This window comes from Ranitomeya imitator, chromosome 4, assembly GCF_032444005.1.
Source record: "Ranitomeya imitator isolate aRanImi1 chromosome 4, aRanImi1.pri, whole genome shotgun sequence".
Lineage (NCBI taxonomy): Eukaryota > Metazoa > Chordata > Amphibia > Anura > Dendrobatidae > Ranitomeya > Ranitomeya imitator.
Window position 1 is genome coordinate 14,380,784 of NC_091285.1, and position 26,400 is coordinate 14,407,183.

The 26,400-nt window shown below is 46.5% G+C and overlaps 1 protein-coding gene across 2 annotated transcripts in view; it reads right to left on the minus strand.

Moving 5' to 3' along the window:
- The window catches only part of LOC138675121 (aldo-keto reductase family 1 member C1-like), a 46,818-nt gene that overhangs the window by 13,817 nt on the left and 6,601 nt on the right, over positions 1–26,400 (minus strand). For both annotated transcript variants that reach the window (XM_069763109.1, XM_069763108.1), the window contains exon 2: positions 3,725–3,892. In XM_069763109.1, the coding sequence (XP_069619210.1) occupies positions 3,725–3,892 (168 nt within the window). The remainder of the gene's footprint in view (positions 1–3,724; positions 3,893–26,400) is intronic.

Genomic DNA, 26,400 nt, shown 5'->3' on the forward strand with positions numbered 1-26,400 from the left:
TGTGCACGGTGATCGTTTCTCGCTGTTGTTTAATACCTCTTCTCCATCTTTATAATGCTTTTATCTAATAAAGTTTATGTTTTGTATATTGGACTTTTTGACTGTGGTTTCTCTAGTGTGTCGTGGACACACTGGGGCAGATTGCTGGACACACTGGGGGCAGGACTGGAGGCATGGGCAGAATGTAGACATGGGGCATGATTGGAGACACGGGGCAGAATAAAAGACATGGGGCAGCACTGGATCGTGGGGCAGGATGGATACGATGGAGACAGATGGGGCAGGATGGGGAGATCATATGGGGTAGAATGGATACTCATGAGGGCAGGATGCGAGAACATATGGCTGGAGCCAGGAATGAGATAAACGGGGCCAGGATAGGGAATATTATTACCATAGGGGCTAATTAAGGGATATTATTACTGCAGTGATGTATTTATTTTATTTTTTGAGTATACTGTTTTAAATGGGGGGGCGGTCCTGTTACTGTGTAGAGTGACACTATATCGCCTTTTTTTCTTCATCTGGTGTAAGGTAGAAGTTGTGAAAAATTAAGTAATGTGTTCTGCAAGCGGAGCTCGAGATAACTGTGTTATTTCCTGCAGAAACGAGTCCTGGCTGGAAGAAGTGACGGCAGTCTGTGCTGGATGAAAGATGAAGGACTTCACCTAGAGACGTCACTGGTGAGTCAGTGTTACCTATACACTGACACTATACACTGTATACTATATACAGAGGTCCTGTGTACAATGTCACCAGTGATCACTGTATTACCTGTACACAGACACTGCATACTAAGTACAGATCTCCTGTGTATAATGGCACTTATGGTGATCGTATGGTGCTTTTTTTTATTACTGATCAGTATTGTAGTATTCAGTCACTATGTGGTGGTAATATGTGGTCTGGAAATGGTGCGGTGGTATTTGTCCCTTGTATGCGCTATTTGGTCACCAAGTGATGGTAATATGTGGTCTTGACATGGTGTAGCGGTATTTGTTCCTTGTATGTGATATTGGTCATTTTAAAAATTGAAAAATAAATCAAAATATACCTAAATTGTATTGCATATTTTAACAAATATTTAATAGGTTACAGTAGAGTAGGGCCCGGCCATTTTTCTTGAATCATCTGGTTCAGGTATATCATGACCCCCGTCACATGACCCCCGTCACATGACCCCCGTCACATGACCCCCATCACATGACCCCCGTCACATGACCCCCGTCACATGACCGGGGGGCCCCACAATGTCTGAACAGCCCGGGGCCCTGGCTACCCTTAATCCACCCCTGCCTGTAACTTTGATTTTGTGATATCTGTTTTCATCTGTATCTCCAGGAACATTCATTGCCTTTGTATCTTTTTGAATCATTTTACTTGTTTGTGCAATAATCTTTCTTTTTGGACAACATTTTTGGACCAGTTGTCTATGTGGCCATTACTCCTAAAGAATGGGCTAAGATTACTCAGGAATCCTGCCAGGAGATGATGTCTGGCATTGAAGAAAGTCTGCAGCAGGTGATCATAACAGCCAGAGGGTAGCAGGTCATAACAGCCAAAGGGTTGCAGATCATAACAGCCAGAGGGTAGCAGGTCATTACAGCCAGAGAATAGCAGGTCATAATGGCCAGAGAGGCAGCAGTTCATAATGACCAGAGGGTAGCAGGTCATTACAGCCAGAGAATAGCAGGTCATAATGGCCAGAGAGGCAGCAGTTCATAATGACCAGAGGGTAGCAGGTTATAGCAGCCAGAGTGTAGCAGGTTGTAACAGCCAAAGGGTAGCAGGTCGTAACGGTCAGAGGGTAGCAGGTCGTAACGGTCAGAAGGTAGCAGGTTGTAACAACCACAGTGTAGCTGGTCATAACAGCCAGAGGGTAGCAGGTCAAAATGGCCAGAGAGGCAGCAGTTCATAATGACCAGAGGGTAGCAGGTCATAGCAGCCAGAGTGTAGCAGGTTGTAACAGCCAAAGGGTAGCAGGTCGTAACGGTCAGAGGGTAGCAGGTCGTAATGGTCAGAGGGTAGCAGGTCGTAACAACCACAGTGTAGCTGGTCATAACAGCCAGAGGGTAGCGGGTCATAGTGGCCTGTGTAACAACCACAGTGTAGCTGGTCATAACAGCCAGAGGGTAGCGGGTCATAGTGGCCAGAGGGTAGCAGGTCATAACAGCCAGAGGGTAGCAGTTCAAAATGGCCAGAGAGGCAGCAGTTCATAATTGCCAAAGGGTAGCAGGTCGTAAAGGTCAGAGGTTAGCAGGTCGTAACGGTCAGAGGGTAGCAGGTCATAACAACCACAGTGTAGCTGGTCATAACAGCCAGAGGGTAGCAGGTCATAACAGCCAGAGGGTAGCAGTTCAAAATGGCCAGAGAGGCAGCAGCTCATAATAGCCAAAGGGTAGCAGGTTGTAACGGTCAGAGGTCAGCAGGTCGTAACGGTCAGAGGGTAGCAGGTCGTAACAAGCACAGTGTAGCTGGTCATAACAGCCAGAGAGTAGCATGTCATAACAGCCAAAGGGTTGCAGATCATAACAGCCAGAGGGTAGCAGGCCTTAACGACCAGAGGGTAGCAGGTCATTACAGCCAAAGAGTAGCAGGTCATAATGGTCAGAGAGGCAGCAGTTCATAATGACCAGAGGGTAGCAGGTCATAGCAGCCAGAGTGTAGCAGGTTGTAACAGCCAAAGGGTAGCAGGTCGTAATGGTCAGAGGGTAGCAGGTCGTAACAACCACAATGTAGCTGGTCATAACAGCCAGAGGGTAGCAGGACATAGTGGCCAGAGGGTAGCAGGTCGTAACAGCCAGAGGGTAGCAGTTAAAAATGACCAGAGAGGCAGCAGTTCATAATGGGCAGAGGGTAACAAGTCTAAATGGCCAGAGAGGCAGCAGTTCATAATGGGCAGAGCATATCAGGTCATAACGGCCGGAGGGTAGCAGGTCATCATGGCCAGAGAGGCAGCAGGTCATAACAGCCAGAGGGAAGCAGGTAATAACAGCCAGAGGGTAGCAGGTCTAAATGGCCAGAGAGGCAGCAGTTCATAATGGGCAGAGCATAGCAGGTCATAACGGCCAGAGGGTAGCAAGTCATCATGGCCAGAGAGGCAGCAGGTCATAACAGCCAGAGGGAAGCAGGTAATAACAGCCAGAGGGTAGCAGGTCACAACAGCCACAGGGTAGCAGGTCATAGCAGCCACAGGGTAGCAGGTCATAGCGGCCAGAAGGTAGCAGGTCATAACAACCCTACTAAGTACTAAAAATACTTGTCATGAAGAGGTAAAAAAATTCTGAACCTGCAGTAGTCAGTAAAAGGGTCATTCTGTGGTGGATTTGGAGAAACCACTTGATATAATGGATGTGTTCAGTTAGTTTCATTGTTCTTATATCATTGATTTATTGCGAAGAGCAGAAATTTGTAGCTTTTTCTAGTAAACCAAGTCAGAATGGGGGGGGGGTCATTTTGGCTGTTTTGGGGTATTCATTTTTGAGGCCTAATTCTCACTATCTTAGGGGTCTGGTGCCGGACATTCAGCACCTTGTTAGGATTGTGGAGAGAGCTGAGACCGGGGCTAGTGGCGGCCATTACCTTATCTTGGCATCATCTCCCAATTGTCACACTCTGCGGTATAGCCCTCAGCCCCGTACTGATCTGTATATACCCGCTGACATTATATTCGTGCATCAGGCGGATCAGGATGAGCAGCTATGCAGTGGATGGGAGCACTCACTTTCCCAGTGTAGAACAGCTCTTCTCTTTTCACGGTCCCGTCAGAGATCTTCTTCTTAATCGCCCGTCCCACTTCCTTTTCATTCTTGTAGTAATAAGCCCCGTCTATGTGGCGAAAGCCGACCTCTATCGCAAACTCCGTGGCCGGTTCACTGTCAGCGACTGGAAACTGGGAGAAAAGAGGAAAAAAATGTGAAGGTAGAAGGGAAAACATATGAAAAGTGCATGTGACAGCGGAGAACAAGGAGACAATGTCTGAAGAAAGAACGCAGGTGTGCACGGATGAAGACACAAACCTTCTACAATCAAAAAAGCTAAAACTGTGGTTAATCGGATAAAAAACTGTATAATATATTTATAGAGGAGGCAAAGTACAACTAATGTGATAAACTTTATATTTATGGTTACCTGAGGCGACCACCAGAGGGAGCAGCTCATCATAAAGTACACCGAGGGGTGGCTGTATTCATCTGATTGCCAAGAGCGCCCTCTCATGGTCACTGCAGGTAATTGTTAGGACAGCGATGATACAAGCAGAGAAGCAGATCAGGGTCAGGACAGCATGAGCAATGTAATGTATGTACACAGTGACTGCACCAGCAGAATAGTGAGTGCAGCTCTGGAGTATAATACAGGAGGTAACTCAGGATCAGTAATGTAATGTATGTACACAGTGAGTGCACCAGCAGAATAGTGAGTGCAGCTCTGGAGTATAATACAGGATGTAACTCAGGATCAGTAATGTAATGTATGTACACAGTGACTGCACCAGCAGAATAGTGAGTGCAGCTCTGGAGTATAATACAGGATGTAACTCAGGATCAGTAATGTAATGTATGTACACAGTGACTGCACCAGCAGAATAGTGAGTGCAGCTCTGGGGTATAATACAGGATGTAACTCAGGATCAGTAATGTAATGTATGTACACAGTGAGTGCACCAGCAGAATAGTGAGTGCAGCTCTGGAGTATAATACAGGATGTAACTCAGGATCAGTAATGTAATGTATGTACACAGTGAGTGCACCAGCAGAATAGTGAGTGCAGCTCTGGGATATAATACAGGATGTAACTCAGGATCAGTAATGTAATGTATGTACACAGTGACTGCACCAGCAGAATAGTGAGTGCAGCTCTGGGGTATAATACAGGATGTAACTCAGGATCAGTAATGTAATGTATGTACACAGTGACTGCACCAGCAGAATAGTGAGTGCAGCTCTGGAGTATAATACAGGATGTAACTCAGGATCAGGAATGTAATGTAAGTACACAGTGACTGCACCAGCAGAATAGTGAGTGCAGCTCTGGAGTATAATACAGGATGTAACTCAGGATCAGTAATGTAATGTATGTACACAGTGACTGCACCAGCAGAATAGTGAGTGCAGCTCTGGGGTATAATACAGGATGTAACTCAGGATCAGTAATGTAATGTATGTACACAGTGACTGCACCAGCAGAATAGTGAGTGCAGCTCTGGGGTATAATACAGGATGTAACTCAGGATCAGTAATGTAATGTAAGTACACAGTGACTGCACCAGCAGAATAGTGAGTGCAGCTCTGGAGTATAATACAGGATGTAACTCAGGATCAGTAATGTAATGTATGTACACAGTGACTGCACCAGCAGAATAGTGAGTGCAGCTCTGGGGTATAATACAGGATGTAACTCAGGATCAGTAATGTAATGTATGTACACAGTGACTGCACCAGCAGAATAGTGAGTGCAGCTCTGGGGTATAATACAGGATGTAACTCAGGTTCAGTAATATAATGTATGTACACAGTGACTGCACCACCAGAATAGTGAGTGCAGCTCTGGAGTATAATACAGGAAGTAACTCAGGATCAGTAATGTAATGTATGTACACAGTGACTGCACCAGCAGAATAGTGAGTGCAGCTCTGGAGGATAATACAGGAGGTAACTCAGGATCAGTAATGTAATGTATGTACACAGTGACTGCACCAGCAGAATAGTGAGTGCAGCTCTGGGGTATAATACAGGATGTAACTCAGGATCAGTAATGTAATGTATGTACACAGTGACTGCACCAGCAGAATAGTGAGTGCAGCTCTGAGGTATAATACAGGATGTGACTCAGGATCAGTAATGTAATGTATGTACACAGTGACTGCACCAGCAGAATAGTGAGTGCAGCTCTGGAGTATAATACAGGATGTAACTCAGGTTCAGTAATATAATGTATGTACACAGTGACTGCACCAGCAGAATAGTGAGTGCAGCTCTGGAGTATAATACAGGAAGTAACTCAGGATCAGTAATGTAATGTATGTACACAGTGACTGCACCAGCAGAATAGTGAGTGCAGCTCTGGAGGATAATACAGGAGGTAACTCAGGATCAGTAATGTAATGTATGTACACAGTGACTGCACCAGCAGAATAGTGAGTGCAGCTCTGGGGTATAATACAGGATGTGACTCAGGATCAGTAATGTAATGTATGTACACAGTGACTGCACCAGCAGAATAGTGAGTGCTGCTCTGGGGTATAATACAGGATGTAACTCAGGATCAGTAATGTAATGTATGTACACAGTGACTGCACCAGCAGAATAGTGAGTGCAGCTCTGGAGGATAATACAGGATGTAATGTATGTACCCAGTGACTTTGTTCTTTGTTGGCTTTATTGATAGCAATGTAGAATTCTCAGTGATGCTGTCGCCATCTAGTGTCAGACATCGGGTATCAGATATTTGGGCATCTGCAGAACAATGAATAAACCACCCTGTATAAAGTGATCTCGTACTCTGTGATATTTGTGATGAAGGTTCGCGTGTTGTTAGTGTCTGTTCGTAAATAAGTAGGAGAAATATTATCGATGCGGCAAGAAAGGGAATATTTAGACTTTGTTTTGAAAAACATCAAATACCTTTTCATGACTTGTGTCCGTAATCCGGGGAATATAGAGGACATGATGGAGGAGAATATAATATAAGGAGCAGAGTGAGGAGTATTAACAAAGGAGGGATTCAGGACGCCCCTACAACAGCGCGAGTCTCATAGTCCGGAACATCTGATAATCTGGAACGCTGCACTGAGAGTGATGGCGGCACATTAGTGAGCGCGGACTGAGCGTTACCGTCCTGCCGTCACGTTAGACTGGACTCTATGAATGTGACCAGCGATGATTGGTGACAATGACACGACGCTCTGTCCCAGGTAGGAGCCTTGTCTATATTCTGCAGTATATACGGCTCATACAGACGTACGATTTCCATGTTATTCACAGATAGCGCTCACACCTGTGATCAGGGGCGTAATGACCGCGGTCATAGAGGTCACAACTTGTGGGGGCCACCGACGCCAGCACAGACTTCAACTGGATGTGCGTCCTCAGTCTCACATTCAGCTGAACTGTATTGTGATGCAGAGACCCCGTTGGGTCCGTGCGCGGCAATGTACGCTGCCGGCCAATCAGAGGCCAGCAGCGACGTCAGTGTGCACGTGACTGGAGGCGCATGGCAGTGACGTCATACACTCCCATCACTTGCGCACTGAGGTCAGCTGCCGACTCCAGAAGAGGACGCCGCACGGCGGGGAGCGCAGGGAAGGGGAGAATAATGGTGTATTTCCTTCTATGCTTTAAGAACAGTGACAGAATGGGGGACATGGACCAGGATGAGGAACATATATACCAGGATGAGTAACATATATACCAGGATGGGGGACATGTATACCAGGATGAGTAACATATATACCAGAATGGGGGACATATATACCAGGATGGGAGACATATATACCAGGATGGGGACATATATACCAGGATGGGGACATATATACCAAGATGGGGAACATATATACCAGGATGGGGACATATATACCAGGATGGGGGACATGTATACCAGGATGGGAAATATATATACCAGGATGGGAGACATATATACCAGGATGGGAGACATATATACCAGGATGGGGACATATATACAAGGATGGGGACATATATACCAGGATGGGGAACATATATACCAGGATGAGGGACATATATACCAGGATGGGGGACATATATACCAGGATGGGGAACATATATACCAGGATGGGGGACATATATACCAGGATGGGGGACATGTATACCAGGATGGGGAACATATATACCAGGATGGGGGATATATACCAGGATGGGAGACATATATACCAGGATGGGGACATATATACCAGGATGGGGAACATATATACCAGGATGGGGACATATATACCAGGATGGGGAACATATATACCAGGATGGGGGATATATATACCAGGATGGGGACATATATACCATGATGGGGACATATATACCAGGATGAGTGACATATATACCAGGATGGGGGACATGTATACCAGGATGGGGGATATATACACCAGGATGGGGGACATATATACCAGGATGGGGGACATGTATACCAGGATGGGGGATATATACACCAGGATGGGGGACATATATACCAGGATGGGGGACATATATACCAGGATGAGTGACATATATACCAGGATGGGGGACATATATACCAGGATGGGGGACATATATACCAGGAGGAGTGACATATATACCAGGATGGGGGACATATATACCAGGATGGGGGACATATATACCAGGATGAGTGACATATATACCAGGATGGGGGACATGTATACCAGGATGGGGGATATATACACCAGGATGGGGGACATATATACCAGGATGGGGGACATATATACCAGGATGAGTGACATACAGTGGGGCAAAAAAGTATTTAGTCAGTCAGCAATAGTGCAAGTTCCACCACTTAAAAAGATGAGAGGCGTCTGTAATTTACATCATAGGTAGACCTCAACTATGGGAGACAAACTGAGAAAAAAAAATCCAGAAAATCACATTGTCTGTTTTTTTAACATTTTATTTGCATATTATGGTGGAAAATAAGTATTTGGTCAGAAACAAAATTTCATCTCAATACTTTGTAATATATCCTTTGTTGGCAATGACAGAGGTCAAACGTTTTCTGTAAGTCTTCACAAGGTTGCCACACACTGTTGTTGGTATGTTGGCCCATTCCTCCATGCAGATCTCCTCTAGAGCAGTGATGTTTTTGGCTTTTCGCTTGGCAACACGGACTTTCAACTCCCTCCAAAGGTTTTGTATAGGGTTGAGATCTGGAGAATGGCTAGGCCACTCCAGGACCTTGAAATGCTTCTTACGAAGCCACTCCTTCGTTGCCCTGGCGGTGTGCTTTGGATCATTGTCATGTTGAAAGACCCAGCCACGTTTCATCTTCAATGCCCTTGCTGATGGAAGGAGGTTTGCACTCAAAATCTCACGATACATGGCCCCATTCATTCTTTCATGTACCCGGATCAGTCGTCCTGGCCCCTTTGCAGAGAAACAGCCCCAAAGCATGATGTTTCCACCACCATGCTTTACAGTAGGTATGGTGTTTGATGGATGCAACTCAGTATTCTTTTTCCTCCAAACACGACAAGTTGTGTTTCTACCAAACAGTTCCAGTTTGGTTTCATCAGACCATAGGACATTCTCCCAAAACTCCTCTGGATCATCCAAATGCTCTCTAGCAAACTTCAGACGGGCCCGGACATGTACTGGCTTAAGCAGTGGGACACGTCTGGGACTGCAGGATCTGAGTCCATGGTGGCGTAGTGTGTTACTTATGGTAGGCCTTGTTACATTGGTCCCAGCTCTCTGCAGTTCATTCACTAGGTCCCCCCGCGTGGTTCTGGGATTTTTGCTCACCGTTCTTGTGATCATTCTGACCCCACGGGGTGGGATTTTGCGTGGAGCCCCAGATCGAGGGAGATTATCAGTGGTCTTGTATGTCTTCCATTTTCTAATTATTGCTCCCACTGTTGATTTCTTCACTCCAAGCTGGTTGGCTATTGCAGATTCAGTCTTCCCAGCCTGGTGCAGGGCTACAATTTTGTTTCTGGTGTCCTTTGACAGCTCTTTGGTCTTCACCATAGTGGAGTTTGGAGTCAGACTGTTTGAGGGTGTGCACAGGTGTCTTTTTATACTGATAACAAGTTTAAACAGGTGCCATTACTACAGGTAATGAGTGGAGGAAAGAGGAGACTCTTAAAGAAGAAGTTACAGGTCTGTGAGAGCCAGAAATCTTGATTGTTTGTTTCTGACCAAATACTTATTTTCCACATTAATATGCAAATAAAATGATAAAAAAACAGACAATGTGATTTTCTGGATTTTTTTTTCTCAGTTTGTCTCCCATAGTTGAGGTCTACCTATGATGTAAATTACAGACGCCTCTCATCTTTTTAAGTGGTGGAACTTGCACTATTGCTGACTGACTAAATACTTTTTTGCCCCACTGTATATACCAGGATGGGGGACATATATACCAGGATGGGGGACATATATACCAGGAGGAGTGACATATATACCAGGATGGGGGACATATATACCAGGATGGGGAACATATATACCAGGATGGGGGACATATATACCAGGATGGGGGACATGTATACCAGGATGGGGAACATATATACCAGGATGGGGAACATATATACCAGGATGGGGGATATATATACCAGGATGGGGACATATATACCAGGATGGGGACATATATACCAGGATGGGGAACATATATACCAGGATGGGGGACATATATACCAGGATGGGAGACATATATACCAGGATGGGGGACATATATACCAGGATGAGTGACATATATACCAGGATGGGGGACATGTATACCAGGATGGGGGATATATACACCAGGATGGGGGACATATATACCAGGATGGGGGACATATATACCAGGATCGGGGATATATATACCAGGATGGGGGACATATATACCAGGATGGGGGACATATATATACCAGGATGAGTGACATATATACCAGGATGGGGGACATGTATACCAGGATGGGGGATATATACACCAGGATGGGGGACATATATACCAGGATGGGGGACATATATACCAGGATGGGGGACATGTATACCAGGATGGGGGACATATATACCAGGATGGGGGACATATATACCAGGATGGGGGACATATATACCAGGATGGGGGATATATATACCAGGATGAGTAACATATATACCAGGATGGGGGACATGTATACCAGGATGGGGGACATGTATACCAGGATGGGGGACATATATACCAGGATGGGGGACATGTATACCAGGATGGGGGACATATATACCAGGATGGGGGATATATATACCAGGATGGGGGACATATATACCAGGATGGGGGACATATATACCAGGATGAGTAACATATATACCAGGATGGGGGACATGTATCCCAGGATGGGGGACATGTATACCAGGATGGGGGACATGTATACTAGGATATATACCAGGATGGGGGACATATATACCAGGATGAGTAACATATATACCAGGATGGGGGACATGTATACCAGGATGGGGGATATATATACCAGGATGGGGGACATATATACCAGGATGGGGGACATATATACCAGGATGGGGGATATATATACCAGGATGGGGGACATATATACCAGGATGGGGGACATATATACCAGGATGGGGGACATGTATACCAGGATGGGGGATATGTATACCAGGATGGGGGACATGTATACCAGGATGGGGGACATGTATACCAGGATGGGGGATATATACACCAGGATGGGGGACATATATACCAGGATGGGGGACATATATACCAGGATGGGAGACATATATACCAGGATGGGGGACATATATACCAGGATGGGTGACATATATACCAGGATGGGGGACATATATACCAGGATGGGGGATATATATACCAGGATGGGGGACATATATACCAGGATGGGGGACATATATACCAGGATGGGGGACATGTATACCAGGATGGGGGATATATATACCAGGATGGGGGACATATATACCAGGATGGGGGACATAGATTCAAGATTCAAGATTCAAAGAAGCTTTATTGGCAGGACCAAATACACATCAGTTTTGCCAAAGCAAGTGTATAGAGGCAATAGGGATAGGGACTGAGGGGATGCTGGGTAGGAGCTGTGGGGGAGGTGGATGGGGCAGATCCAGGTTGGGGGCTATAGTCCATGGCATAGGGGAGGTGGATGGGGCAGATCCAGGTTGGGGGCTATAGTCCATGGCATAGGGGAGGTGGATGGGGCAGGTTCAGGTTGGGGGCTATAGTCCATGGCATAGGGGAGGTGGATGGGGCAGGTCCATTGTGGGGGCTATAGTCCATGGCATAGGGGAGGTGGATGGGGCAGGTCCAGGTTGGGGGCTATAGTCCATGGCATCATAGTTCTCTTTCTCGCAGTCTATGACATTCGCTCACATACCGCGCTGCTATCTCCACTGCTCTCTCTTCTTCTCCCAGCCAGATATATGTTTTCTCTTCCTCCTTCATGGTGATGAAGTCTGGGAAGAGATGTGAGAGTCTCCTGAAGTGAGTGTCCCTCACTGCTGAGTATTTGGAGTAGTGTAGCAGGAAGTGGGTTTCGTCCTCTATGGCCTCCTGATCATATATACCAGGATGAGTAACATATATACCAGGATGGGGGACATGTATACCAGGATGGGGGACATGTATACCAGGATGGGGGACATGTATACTAGGATATATACCAGGATGGGGAACATATATACCAAGATGGGGGACATATATACCAGGATGAGTAACATATATACCAGGATGGGGGACATGTATACCAGGATGGGGTATATATATACCAGGATGGGGGACATATATACCAGAATGGGGGACATATATACCAGGATGAGTGACATATATACCAGGATGGGGGACATGTATACCAGGATGGGGTATATATATACCAGGATGGGGGACATATATACCAGGATGGGGGACATATATACCAGGATGAGTGACATATATACCAGGATGGGGGACATGTATACCAGGATGGGGGATATATACACCAGGATGGGGGACATATATACCAGGATGGGGGACATATATACCAGGATGGGAGACATATATACCAGGATGGGGGACATATATACCAGGATGGGGGATATATATACCAGGATGGGGGACATATATACCAGGATGGGGGACATATATACCAGGATGGGGGACATATATACCAGGATGGGGGACATATATACCAGGATGGGGGATATGTATACCAGGATGGGGGACATGTATACCAGGATGGGGGACATGATTCAAGATTCAAGATTCAAGATTCAAAGAAGCTTTATTGGCAGGACCAAATACACATCAGTTTTGCCAAAGCAAGTGTATAGAGGCAATAGGGATAGGGACTGAGGGGATGTTGGGTAGGAGCTGTGGGGGAGGTGGATGGGGCAGATCCAGGTTGGGGGCTATAGTCCATGGCATAGGGGAGGTGGATGGGGCAGATCCAGGTTGGGGGCTATAGTCCATGGCATAGGGGAGGTGGATGGGGCAGATCCAGGTTGGGGGCTATAGTCCATGGCATAGGGGAGGTGGATGGGGCAGGTTCAGGTTGGGGGCTATGGTCCATGGCATAGGGGAGGTGGATGGGGCAGGTCCATTGTGGGGGCTATAGTCCATGACATAGGGGAGGTGGATGGGGCAGGTCCAGGTTGGGGGCTATAGTCCATGGCATCATAGTTCTCTTTCTCGCAGTCTATGACATTCGCTCATGTATACCAGGATGGGGGACATGTATACCAGGATGGGGGACATGTATACCAGGATGGGGGACATATATACCAGGATGGGGGACATATATACCAGGATGAGTGACATATATACCAGGATGGGGGACATGTATACCAGGATGGGGGATATATACACCAGGATGGGGGACATATATACCAGGATGAGTGACATATATACCAGGATGGGGGACATATATACCAGGATGGGAGAAATATATACCAGGATGAGTGACATATATAACAGGATGGGGGACATATATACCAGGATGAGTGACATATATACCAGGATGGGGGACATATATACCAGGATGGGGGATATATACACCAGGATGGGGGACATATATACCAGGATGAGTGACATATATACCAGGATGGGGGACATATATATTCCAGGATGGGAGACATATATACCAGGATGGGGGACATATATACCAGGATGGGGGACATATATACCAGGATGGGGGACATATATACCAGGATGGGGGATATATATACCAGGATGGGGGACATATATACCAGGATGGGGGACATGTATACCAGGATGGGGGATATATATACCAGGATGGGGGACATATATACCAGGATGGGGGATATGTATACCAGGATGGGGGACATGTATACCAGGATGGGGGATATATATACCAGGATGGGGGACATGTATACCAGGATGGGGGATATGTATACCAGGATGGGGGACATGTATACCAGGATGGGGGACATGTATACCAGGATGGGGGATATGTATACCAGGATGGGGGACATGTATACCAGGATGGGGGACATGTATACCAGGATGGGGGATATATACACCAGGATGGGGGACATATATACCAGGATGGGGGACATGTATACCAGGATGGGGGATATGTATACCAGGATGGGGGACATATATACCAGGATGGGGGACATGTATACCAGGATGGGGGATATATATACCAGGATGGGGGACATGTATACCAGGATGGGGGATATGTATACCAGGATGGGGGACATGTATACCAGGATGGGGGACATGTATACCAGGATGGGGGATATATACACCAGGATGGGGGACATATATACCAGGATGGGGGACATATATACCAGGATGGGAGACATATATACCAGGATGGGGGACATATATACCAGGATGGGGGACATATATACCAGGATGGGTGACATATATACCAGGATGGGGGACATATATACCAGGATGGGGGATATATATACCAGGATGGGGGACATATATACCAGGATGGGGGACATATATACCAGGATGGGGGACATGTATACCAGGATGGGGGATATATATACCAGGATGGGGGACATATATACCAGGATGGGGGACATAGATTCAAGATTCAAGATTCAAAGAAGCTTTATTGGCAGGACCAAATACACATCAGTTTTGCCAAAGCAAGTGTATAGAGGCAATAGGGATAGGGACTGAGGGGATGTTGGGTAGGAGCTGTGGGGGAGGTGGATGGGGCAGATCCAGGTTGGGGGCTATAGTCCATGGCATAGGGGAGGTGGATGGGGCAGATCCAGGTTGGGGGATATAGTCCATGGCATAGGGGAGGTGGATGGGGCAGGTTCAGGTTGGGGGCTATAGTCCATGGCATAGGGGAGGTGGATGGGGCAGGTCCATTTTGGGGGCTATAGTCCATGGCATAGGGGAGGTGGATGGGGCAGGTCCAGGTTGGGGGCTATAGTCCATGGCATCATAGTTCTCTTTCTCGCAGTCTATGACATTCGCTCATGTATACCAGGATGGGGGACATGTATACCAGGATGGGGGACATGTATACCAGGATGGGGGACATATATACCAGGATGGGGGACATATATACCAGGATGAGTGACATATATACCAGGATGGGGGACATGTATACCAGGATGGGGGATATATACACCAGGATGGGGGACATATATACCAGGATGAGTGACATATATACCAGGATGGGGGACATATATACCAGGATGGGGGACATATATACCAGGATGGGGGACATGTATACCAGGATGGGGGATATATATACCAGGATGGGGGACATATATACCAGGATGGGGGACAAAGATTCAAGATTCAAGATTCAAAGAAGCTTTATTGGCAGGACCAAATACACATCAGTTTTGCCAAAGCAAGTGTATAGAGGCAATAGGGATAGGGACTGAGGGGATGTTGGGTAGGAGCTGTGGGGGAGGTGGATGGGGCAGATCCAGGTTGGGGGCTATAGTCCATGGCATAGGGGAGGTGGATGGGGCAGATCCAGGTTGGGGGATATAGTCCATGGCATAGGGGAGGTGGATGGGGCAGGTTCAGGTTGGGGGCTATAGTCCATGGCATAGGGGAGGTGGATGGGGCAGGTCCATTGTGGGGGCTATAGTCCATGGCATAGGGGAGGTGGATGGGGCAGGTCCAGGTTGGGGGCTATAGTCCATGGCATCATAGTTCTCTTTCTCGCAGTCTATGACATTCGCTCACATACCGCGCTGCTATCTCCACTGCTCTCTCTTCTTCTCCCAGCCATATATATGTTTTCTCTTCCTCCTTCATGGTGATGAAGTCTGGGAAGAGATGTGAGAGTCTCCTGAAGTGAGTGTCCCTCACTGCTGAGTATTTGGAGTAGTGTAGCAGGAAGTGGGTTTCGTCCTCTATGGCCTCCTGATCATATATACCAGGATGAGTAACATATATACCAGGATGGGGGACATGTATACCAGAATGAGGGACATGTATACCAGGATGGGGGACATGTATACTAGGATATATACCAGGATGGGGAACATATATACCAGGATGGGGGACATATATACCAGGATGAGTAACATATATACCAGGATGGGGGACATGTATACCAGGATGGGGTATATATATACCAGGATGGGGGACATATATACCAGGATGGGGGACATATATACCAGGATGAGTGACATATATACCAGGATGGGGGACATGTATACCAGGATGGGGTATATATATACCAGGATGGGGGACATATATACCAGGATGGGGGACATATATACCAGGATGGGAGACATATATACCAGGATGGGGGACATATATACCAGGATGGGGGATATATATACCAGGATGGGGGACATATATACCAGGATGGGGGACATATATACCAGGATGGGGGACATATATACCAGGATGGGGGACATATATACCAGGATGGGGGATATGTATACCAGGATGGGGGACATGTATACCAGGATAGGGGACATGATTCAAGATTCAAGATTCAAGATTCAAAGAAGCTTTATTGGCAGGACCAAATACACATCAGTTTTGCCAAAGCAAGTGTATAGAGGCAATAGGGATAGGGACTGAGGGGATGTTGGGTAGGAGCTGTGGGGGAGGTGGATGGGGCAGATCCAGGTTGGGGGCTATAGTCCATGGCATAGGGGAGGTGGATGGGGCAGATCCAGGTTGGGGGCTATAGTCCATGGCATAGGGGAGGTGGATGGGGCAGATCCAGGTTGGGGGCTATAGTCCATGGCATAGGGGAGGTGGATGGGGCAGGTTCAGGTTGGGGGCTATGGTCCATGGCATAGGGGAGGTGGATGGGGCAGGTCCATTGTGGGGGCTATAGTCCATGACATAGGGGAGGTGGATGGGGCAGGTCCAGGTTGGGGGCTATAGTCTATGGCATCATAGTTCTCTTTCTCGCAGTCTATGACATTCGCTCATGTATACCAGGATGGGGGACATGTATACCAGGATGGGGGACATGTATACCAGGATGGGGGACATATATACCAGGATGGGGGACATATATACCAGGATGAGTGACATATATACCAGGATGGGGGGCATGTATACCAGGATGGGGGATATATACACCAGGATGGGGGACATATATACCAGGATGAGTGACATATATACCAGGATGGGGGACATATATACCAGGATGGGGGACATATATACCAGGATGAGTGACATATATACCAGGATGGGGGACATGTATACCAGGATGGGGGATATATACACCAGGATGGGGGACATATATACCAGGATGAGTGACATATATACCAGGATGGGGGACATATATACCAGGATGAGTGACATATATACCAGGATGGGGGACATATATACCAGGATGGGGGATATATACACCAGGATGGGGGACATATATACCAGGATGAGTGACATATATACCAGGATGGGGGACATATATACCAGGATGGGAGACATATATACCAGGATGGGGGACATATATACCAGGATGGGGGACATATATACCAGGATGGGGGACATATATACCAGGATGGGGGATATATATACCAGGATGAGTGACATATATACCAGGATGGGGGACATATATACCAGGATGAGTGACATATATATCAGGATGGGGGACATATATACCAGGATGGGGGATATATACACCAGGATGGGGGACATATATACCAGGATGAGTGACATATATACCAGGATGGGGGACATATACAGTGGGGCAAAAAAGTATTTAGTCAGTCAGCAATAGTGCAAGTTCCACCACTTAAAAAGATGAGAGGCGTCTGTAATTTACATCATAGGTAGACCTCAACTATGGGAGACAAACTGAGAAAAAAAAATCCAGAAAATCACATTGTCTGTTTTTTTAACATTTTATTTGCATATTATGGTGGAAAATAAGTATTTGGTCAGAAACAAACAATCAAGATTTCTGGCTCTCACAGACCTGTAACTTCTTCTTTAAGAGTCTCCTCTTTCCTCCACTCATTACCTGTAGTAATGGCACCTGTTTAAACTTGTTATCAGTATAAAAAGACACCTGTGCACACCCTCAAACAGTCTGACTCCAAACTCCACTATGGTGAAGACCAAAGAGCTGTCAAAGGACACCAGAAACAAAATTGTAGCCCTGCACCAGGCTGGGAAGACTGAATCTGCAATAGCCAACCAGCTTGGAGTGAAGAAATCAACAGTGGGAGCAATAATTAGAAAATGGAAGACATACAAGACCACTGATAATCTCACTCGATCTGGGGCTCCACGCAAAATCCCACCCCGTGGGGTCAGAATGATCACAAGAACGGTGAGCAAAAATCCCAGAACCACGCGGGGGGACCTAGTGAATGAACTGCAGAGAGCTGGGACCAATGTAACAAGGCCTACCATAAGTAACACACTACGCCACCATGGACTCAGATCCTGCAGTGCCAGACGTGTCCCACTGCTTAAGCCAGTACATGTCCGGGCCCGTCTGAAGTTTGCTAGAGAGCATTTGGATGATCCAGAGGAGTTTTGGGAGAATGTCCTATGGTCTGATGAAACCAAACTGGAACTGTTTGGTAGAAACACAACTTATCGTGTTTGGAGGAAAAAGAATACTGAGTTGCATCCATCAAACACCATACCTACTGTAAAGCATGGTGGTGGAAACATCATGCTTTGGGGCTGTTTCTCTGCAAAGGGGCCAGGACGACTGATCCGGGTACATGAAAGAATGAATGGGGCCATGTATCGTGAGATTTTGAGTGCAAACCTCCTTCCATCAGCAAGGGCATTGAAGATGAAACGTGGCTGGGTCTTTCAACATGACAATGATCCAAAGCACACTGCCAGGGCAACGAAGGAGTGGCTTCGTAAGAAGCATTTCAAGGTCCTGGAGTGGCCTAGCCAGTCTCCAGATCTCAATCCTATAGAAAACCTTTGGAGGGAGTTGAAAGTCCGTGTTGCCAAGAGAAAAGCCAAAAACATCACTGTTCTAGAGGAGATCTGCATGGAGGAATGGGCCAACATACCAACAACAGTGTGTGGCAACCTTGTGAAGACTTACAGAAAACGTTTGACCTCTGTCATTGCCAACAAAGGATATATTACAAAGTATTGAGATGAAATTTTGTTTCTGACCAAATACTTATTTTCCACCATAATATGCAAATAAATTGTTAAAAAAACAGACAATGTGATTTTCTGGATTTTTTTTTCTCAGTTTGTCTCCCATAGTTGAGGTCTACCTATGATGTAAATTACAGACGCCTCTCATCTTTTTAAGTGGTGGAACTTGCACTATTGCTGACTGACTAAATACTTTTTTGCCCCACTGTATATTCCAGGATGGGAGACATATATACCAGGATGGGGGACATATATACCAGGATGGGGGACATATATACCAGGATGGGGGACATATATACCAGGATGGGGGATATATATACCAGGATGGGGGACATATATACCAGGATGGGGGACATGTATACCAGGATGGGGGATATATATACCAGGATGGGGGACATGTATACCAGGATGGGGGATATGTATACCAGGATGGGGGACATGTATACCAGGATGGGGGATATATACACCAGGATGGGGGACATATATACCAGGATGAGTGACATATATACCAGGATGGGGGACATATATACCAGGATGAGTGACATATATACCAGGATGGGGGACATATATACCAGGATGGGAGACATATATACCAGGATGGGGGACATATATACCAGGATGGGGGACATATATACCAGGATGGGGGACATATATACAAGGATGGGGGATATATATACCAGGATGGGGGACATATATACCAGGATGGGGGACATATATACCAGGATGGGGGACATATATACCAGGATGGGGGATATGTATACCAGGATGGGGGACATGTATACCAGGATGGGGGACATGTATACCAGGATGGGGGACATGTATACCAGGATGGGGGACATGTATACCAGGATGGGGGACATATATACCAGGATGGGGGACATATATACCAGGATGGGGGACATATATACCAGGATGGGGGACATATATACAAGGATGGGGGACATATATACCAGGATGGGGGATATATATACGAGGATGGGGGACATATATACCAGGATGAGTGACATATATACCAGGATGGGGGGCATGTATACCAGGATGGGGGATATATACACCAGGATGGGGGACATATATACCAGGATGAGTGACATATATACCAGGATGGGGGACATATATACCAGGATGGGGGACATATATACCAGGATGAGTGACATATATACCAGGATGGGGGACATGTATACCAGGATGGGGGATATATACACCAGGATGGGGGACATATATACCAGGATGAGTGACATATATACCAGGATGGGGGACATATATACCAGGATGAGTGACATATATACCAGGATGGGGGACATATATACCAGGATGGGGGATATATACACCAGGATGGGGGACATATATACCAGGATGAGTGACATATATACCAGGATGGGGGACATATATACCAGGATGGGAGACATATATACCAGGATGGGGGACATATATACCAGGATGGGGGACATATATACCAGGATGGGGGACATATATACCAGGATGGGGGATATATATACCAGGATGAGTGACATATATACCAGGATGGGGGACATATATACCAGGATGAGTGACATATATACCAGGATGGGGGACATATATACCAGGATGGGGGATATATACACCAGGATGGGGGACATATATACCAGGATGAGTGACATATATACCAGGATGGGGGACATATATATTCCAGGATGGGAGACATATATACCAGGATGGGGGACATATATACCAGGATGGGGGACATATATACCAGGATGGGGGACATATATACCAGGATGGGGGATATATATACCAGGATGGGGGACATATATACCAGGATGGGGGACATGTATACCAGGATGGGGGATATATATACCAGGATGGGGGACATATATACCAGGATGGGGGATATGTATACCAGGATGGGGGACATGTATACCAGGATGGGGGATATATACACCAGGATGGGGGACATATATACCAGGATGAGTGACATATATACCAGGATGGGGGACATATATACCAGGATGAGTGACATATATACCAGGATGGGGGACATATATACCAGGATGGGAGACATATATACCAGGATGGGGGACATATATACCAGGATGGGGGACATATATACCAGGATGGGGGACATATATACAAGGATGGGGGATATATATACCAGGATGGGGGACATATATACCAGGATGGGGGACATATATACCAGGATGGGGGACATATATACCAGGATGGGGGATATGTATACCAGGATGGGGGACATGTATACCAGGATGGGGGACATGTATACCAGGATGGGGGACATGTATACCAGGATGGGGGACATATATACCAGGATGGGGGACATATATACCAGGATGGGGGACATATATACCAGGATGGGGGACATATATACAAGGATGGGGGACATATATACCAGGATGGGGGATATATATACCAGGATGGGGGACATATATACCAGGATGGGGGATATATATATACCAGGATGGGGACATATATACCAGGATGGGGGATATATATATACCAGGATCGGGACATATATACCAGGATGGGGGATATATATATACCAGGATGGGGGACATATATACCAGGATGGGGGACATATATACCAGGATGGGGGAAATGTATACGAGGATGGGGGACATGTATGCCAGGATGGGGGACATATATACCAGGATGTGGGACATATATACCAGGATGGGGGACATATATACCAGATGAGGCCCAGGATGAGGGACACATACCACGATGAAAGGTACATATATATGCCAGGATGGGGGGGTCCAAATCTTGCACCAGGACCCATCGGACTCTCGTTATGCCCCTACCTGTGATAAGCTATGGGGCCATTACCATTCACATGAAAATTGCAGAGACATGTCTGATTTTGATCCGAGGGTCGGATCTAAATTAGTAATCCACATAAAAGGGTCCGTGAGAAATATTGGCCGCACTTGGATGTCATCTGAGTGTGGTCTAATTTTCATAGACTCTCAGAATGATCAGAACAATCTGCCCGTTTATCTCGTACGTGGATAAACCAGACGTGCGAATCGGTCTTCTCCTGGGTGACAACTAAGCGGATGTAATGTATCCTGACCGGCGCTGCTGTGCAACATCAGGTGTCACTTTGTGGCTGTGATTTTTGCTACAAAACCACAACTGTGCAAAACTGCACAAATTATTCCGGAAAAAAAAAATGGTCCCATATCAAAACATATATCTTTATAAATCATAAAAATAAATCATTAAAATGACAACGTAACTCCTGGAAAATGGTGACACAGTACGGTGAAAGGATATATATTTACATGTTGCAATAAATAACTTAAATATACAGATAATTCTTCTAAAAAATATATCAGCAGCTTCTTAGGACAGAATAGTAAAATATTACTGATGATAATTATCAAACATGCTAATTTTTTATTGGTAATGTGTGGAAATGATAGGGACATCCCGTTATGCCAGTGTAGCAACTCATTCAGAAAGATCCCAGAGTGAGTAAAATAAACCATGAAATACAAAATAAAGTATAAAGTGTTAGATAATAAGCCGCCTGCTTACTAAAATGAAACAGAAGGTAGGTGCAGAGTAAAGAACAGAGATAAACTCTAGGTGGAATTTCACTACGGCAGCATGAAACTATCACCAGCAGGGAGAATGTATATAAAGCCGCATCCGAAAGGCGATAAACCAGACAAATGAGTGAATGAAAGCACCGGTTACAGACTGCAGCCAGGATAACAAAAACGAAACACCCAAAGAAAACGTGTATCTGCTGTGGGTCAGCGCACAGAAAAAGCCGACCACAAAACACAGGCTCAAGGGTTCAAACCCAGAAGCGTGACTCCTCCAAGCTAAGGGCTTCATATGCAACTTCCAAGCTAGGTTCCAAAGACTCTGACCACAAAGTTTTTTGTTCCATCTTGATTAAAGCTACATTTTTTTCCTAGACGACCTGTGTGATCTTCATAACATAACCAAAGAACAAAAAGAGACAAAGTGCCCCTATAACAGTACCAACCACAGTGCCCTCATTACAGTACCAACCACAGTGCCCCATAACAGTACCAACCACAGTGCCCCATAACAGTACCAACCACAGTGCCCTCATTACAGTACCAACCACAGTGCCCCATAACAGTACCAACCACAGTGCCCCATAATAGTACCAACCACAGTGCCCCATAATAGTACCAACCACAGTGCCCCATAATAGTACCAACCACAGTGCCCCATAATAGTACCAACCACAGTGCCCCATAATAGTACCAACCACAGTGCCCCATAATAGTACCAACCACAGTGCCCCATAATAGTACCAACCACAGTGCCCCATAATAGTACCAACCACAGTGCCCCATAACAGTACCAACCACAGTGCCCTCATTACAGTACCAACCACAGTGCCCCATAATAGTACCAACCACATTGCCCCATAATAGTACCAACCACAGTGCCCCATAATAGTACCAACCACAGTGCCCCATAACAGTACCAACCACAGTGCCCTCATTACAGTACCAACCACAGTGCCCCATAACAGTACCAACCACACTGCCCCATAATAGTACTAACCACAGTGCCCCATAACAGTACCAACCACAGTGCCCTCATTACAGTACCAACCACAGTGCCCTCATTACAGTACCAACCACAGTGCCCCATAATAGTACCAACCACAGTGCCCCATAATAGTACCAACCACAGTGCCCCATAACAGTACCAACCACAGTGCCCTCATTACAGTACCAACCACAGTGCCCCATAACAGTACCAACTACAGTGCCCCATAATAGTACCAACCACAGTGCCCCATAATAGTACCAACCACAGTGCCCCATAACAGTACCAACCACAGTGCCCTCATTACAGTACCAACCACAGTGCCCCATAACAGTACCAACCACAGTGCCCCATAATAGTACCAACCACAGTGCCCCATAACAGTACCAACCACAGTGCCCTCATTACAGTACCAACCACAGTGCCCTCATTACAGTACCAACCACAGTGCCCCATAATAGTACCAACCACAGTGCCCCATAATAGTACTAACCACAGTGCCCCATAACAGTACCAACCACAGTGCCCTCATTACAGTACCAACCACAGTGCCCCATAACAGTACCAACCACAGTGCCCCATAATAGTACCAACCACAGTGCCCCATAATAGTGCCAACCACAGTGCCCCATAATAGTACCAACCACAGTGCCCCATAACAGTACCAACCACAGTGCCCTCATTACAGTACCAACCACAGGGCCCCATAACAGTACCAACTACAGGGCCCTCATTACAGTACCAACCACAGTGCCCCCACAACATTACCAACCATAGTGCTCCCATAACAGTACCAACCATAGTGCTCCCATAACAGGACCAACCACAGTGCCCCATAACAGTACCAACCATAGTGCCCTCATTACAGTACCAACCACAGTGCCCTCATTACAGTACCAACCACAGTGCCCTCATTACAGTACCAACCACAGTGCCCCATAATAGTACCAACCACAGGGCCCCATAACAGTACCAACTACAGGGCCCTCATTACAGTACCAACCACAGTGCCCTCATTACAGTACCAACCACAGTGCCCTCATTACAGTACCAACCACAGTGCCCTCATTACAGTACCAACCACAGTGCCCCATAATAGTACCAACTACAGGGCCCCATAACAGTACCAACTACAGGGCCCTCATTACAGTACCAACCACAGTGCCCCCACAACATTACCAACCATAGTGCTCCCATAACACTACCAACCATAGTGCTCCCATAACAGGACCAACCACAGTGCCCCATAATAGTACCAACCACAGTGCCCCATAATAGTACCAACCACAGTACCCCATAACAGTACCAACCACAGTGCCCTCATTACAGTACCAATCACAGTGCCCCATAATAGTACCAACCACATTGCCCCATAATAGTACCAACCACAGTGCCCCATAATAGTACCAACCACAGTGCCCCATAACAGTACCAACCACAGTGCCCTCATTACAGTACCAACCACAGTGCCCTCATTACAGTACCAACCACAGTGCCCCATAATAGTACCAACCACAGTGCCCCATAATAGTACCAACCACAGTGCCCCATAACAGTACCAACCACAGTGCCCTCATTACAGTACCAACCACAGTGCCCCATAACAGTACCAACCACAGTGCCCCATAATAGTACCAACCACAGTGCCCCATAATAGTGCCAACCACAGTGCCCCATAATAGTACCAACCACAGTGCCCCATAACAGTACCAACCACAGTGCCCTCATTACAGTACCAACCACAGGGCCCCATAACAGTACCAACTACAGGGCCCTCATTACAGTACCAACCACAGTGCCCCCACAACATTACCAACCATAGTGCTCCCATAACAGTACCAACCATAGTGCCCTCATTACAGTACCAACCACAGTGCCCTCATTACAGTACCAACCACAGTGCCCTCATTACAGTACCAACCACAGTGCCCCATAACAGTACCAACCACAGTGCCCTCATTACAGTACCAACCACAGTGCCCTCATTACAGTAGCAACCACAGTGCCCCATAACAGTACCAACCACAGTGCCCTCATTACAGTACCAACCACAGTGCCCCATAACAGTACCAACCACAGTGCCCTCATTACAGTACCAACCACAGTGCCCTCATTACAGTACCAACCACAGTGCCCCATAACAGTACCAACCACAGTGCCCTCATTACAGTACCAACCACAGGGCCCCATAACAGTACCAACTACAGGGCCCTCATTACAGTACCAACCACAGTGCCCCCACAACATTACCAACCATAGTGCTCCCATAACAGTACCAACCATAGTGCCCTCATTACAGTACCAACCACAGTGCCCTCATTACAGTACCAACCACAGTGCCCTCATTACAGTAGCAACCACAGTGCCCCATAATAGTACCAACCACAGGGCCCCATAACAGTACCAACTACAGGGCCCTCATTACAGTACCAACCACAGTGCCCTCATTACAGTACCAACCACAGTGCCCCATAATAGTACCAACCACAGGGCCCCATAACATTACCAACCACAGTGCCCCCACAACATTACCAACCATAGTGCTCCCATAACAGGACCAACCACAGTGCCCCATAACAGTACCAACCACAGTGCCCTCATTACAGTACCAACCACAGTGCCCCCACAACATTACCAACCATAGTGCTCCCATAACAGTACCAACCATAGTGC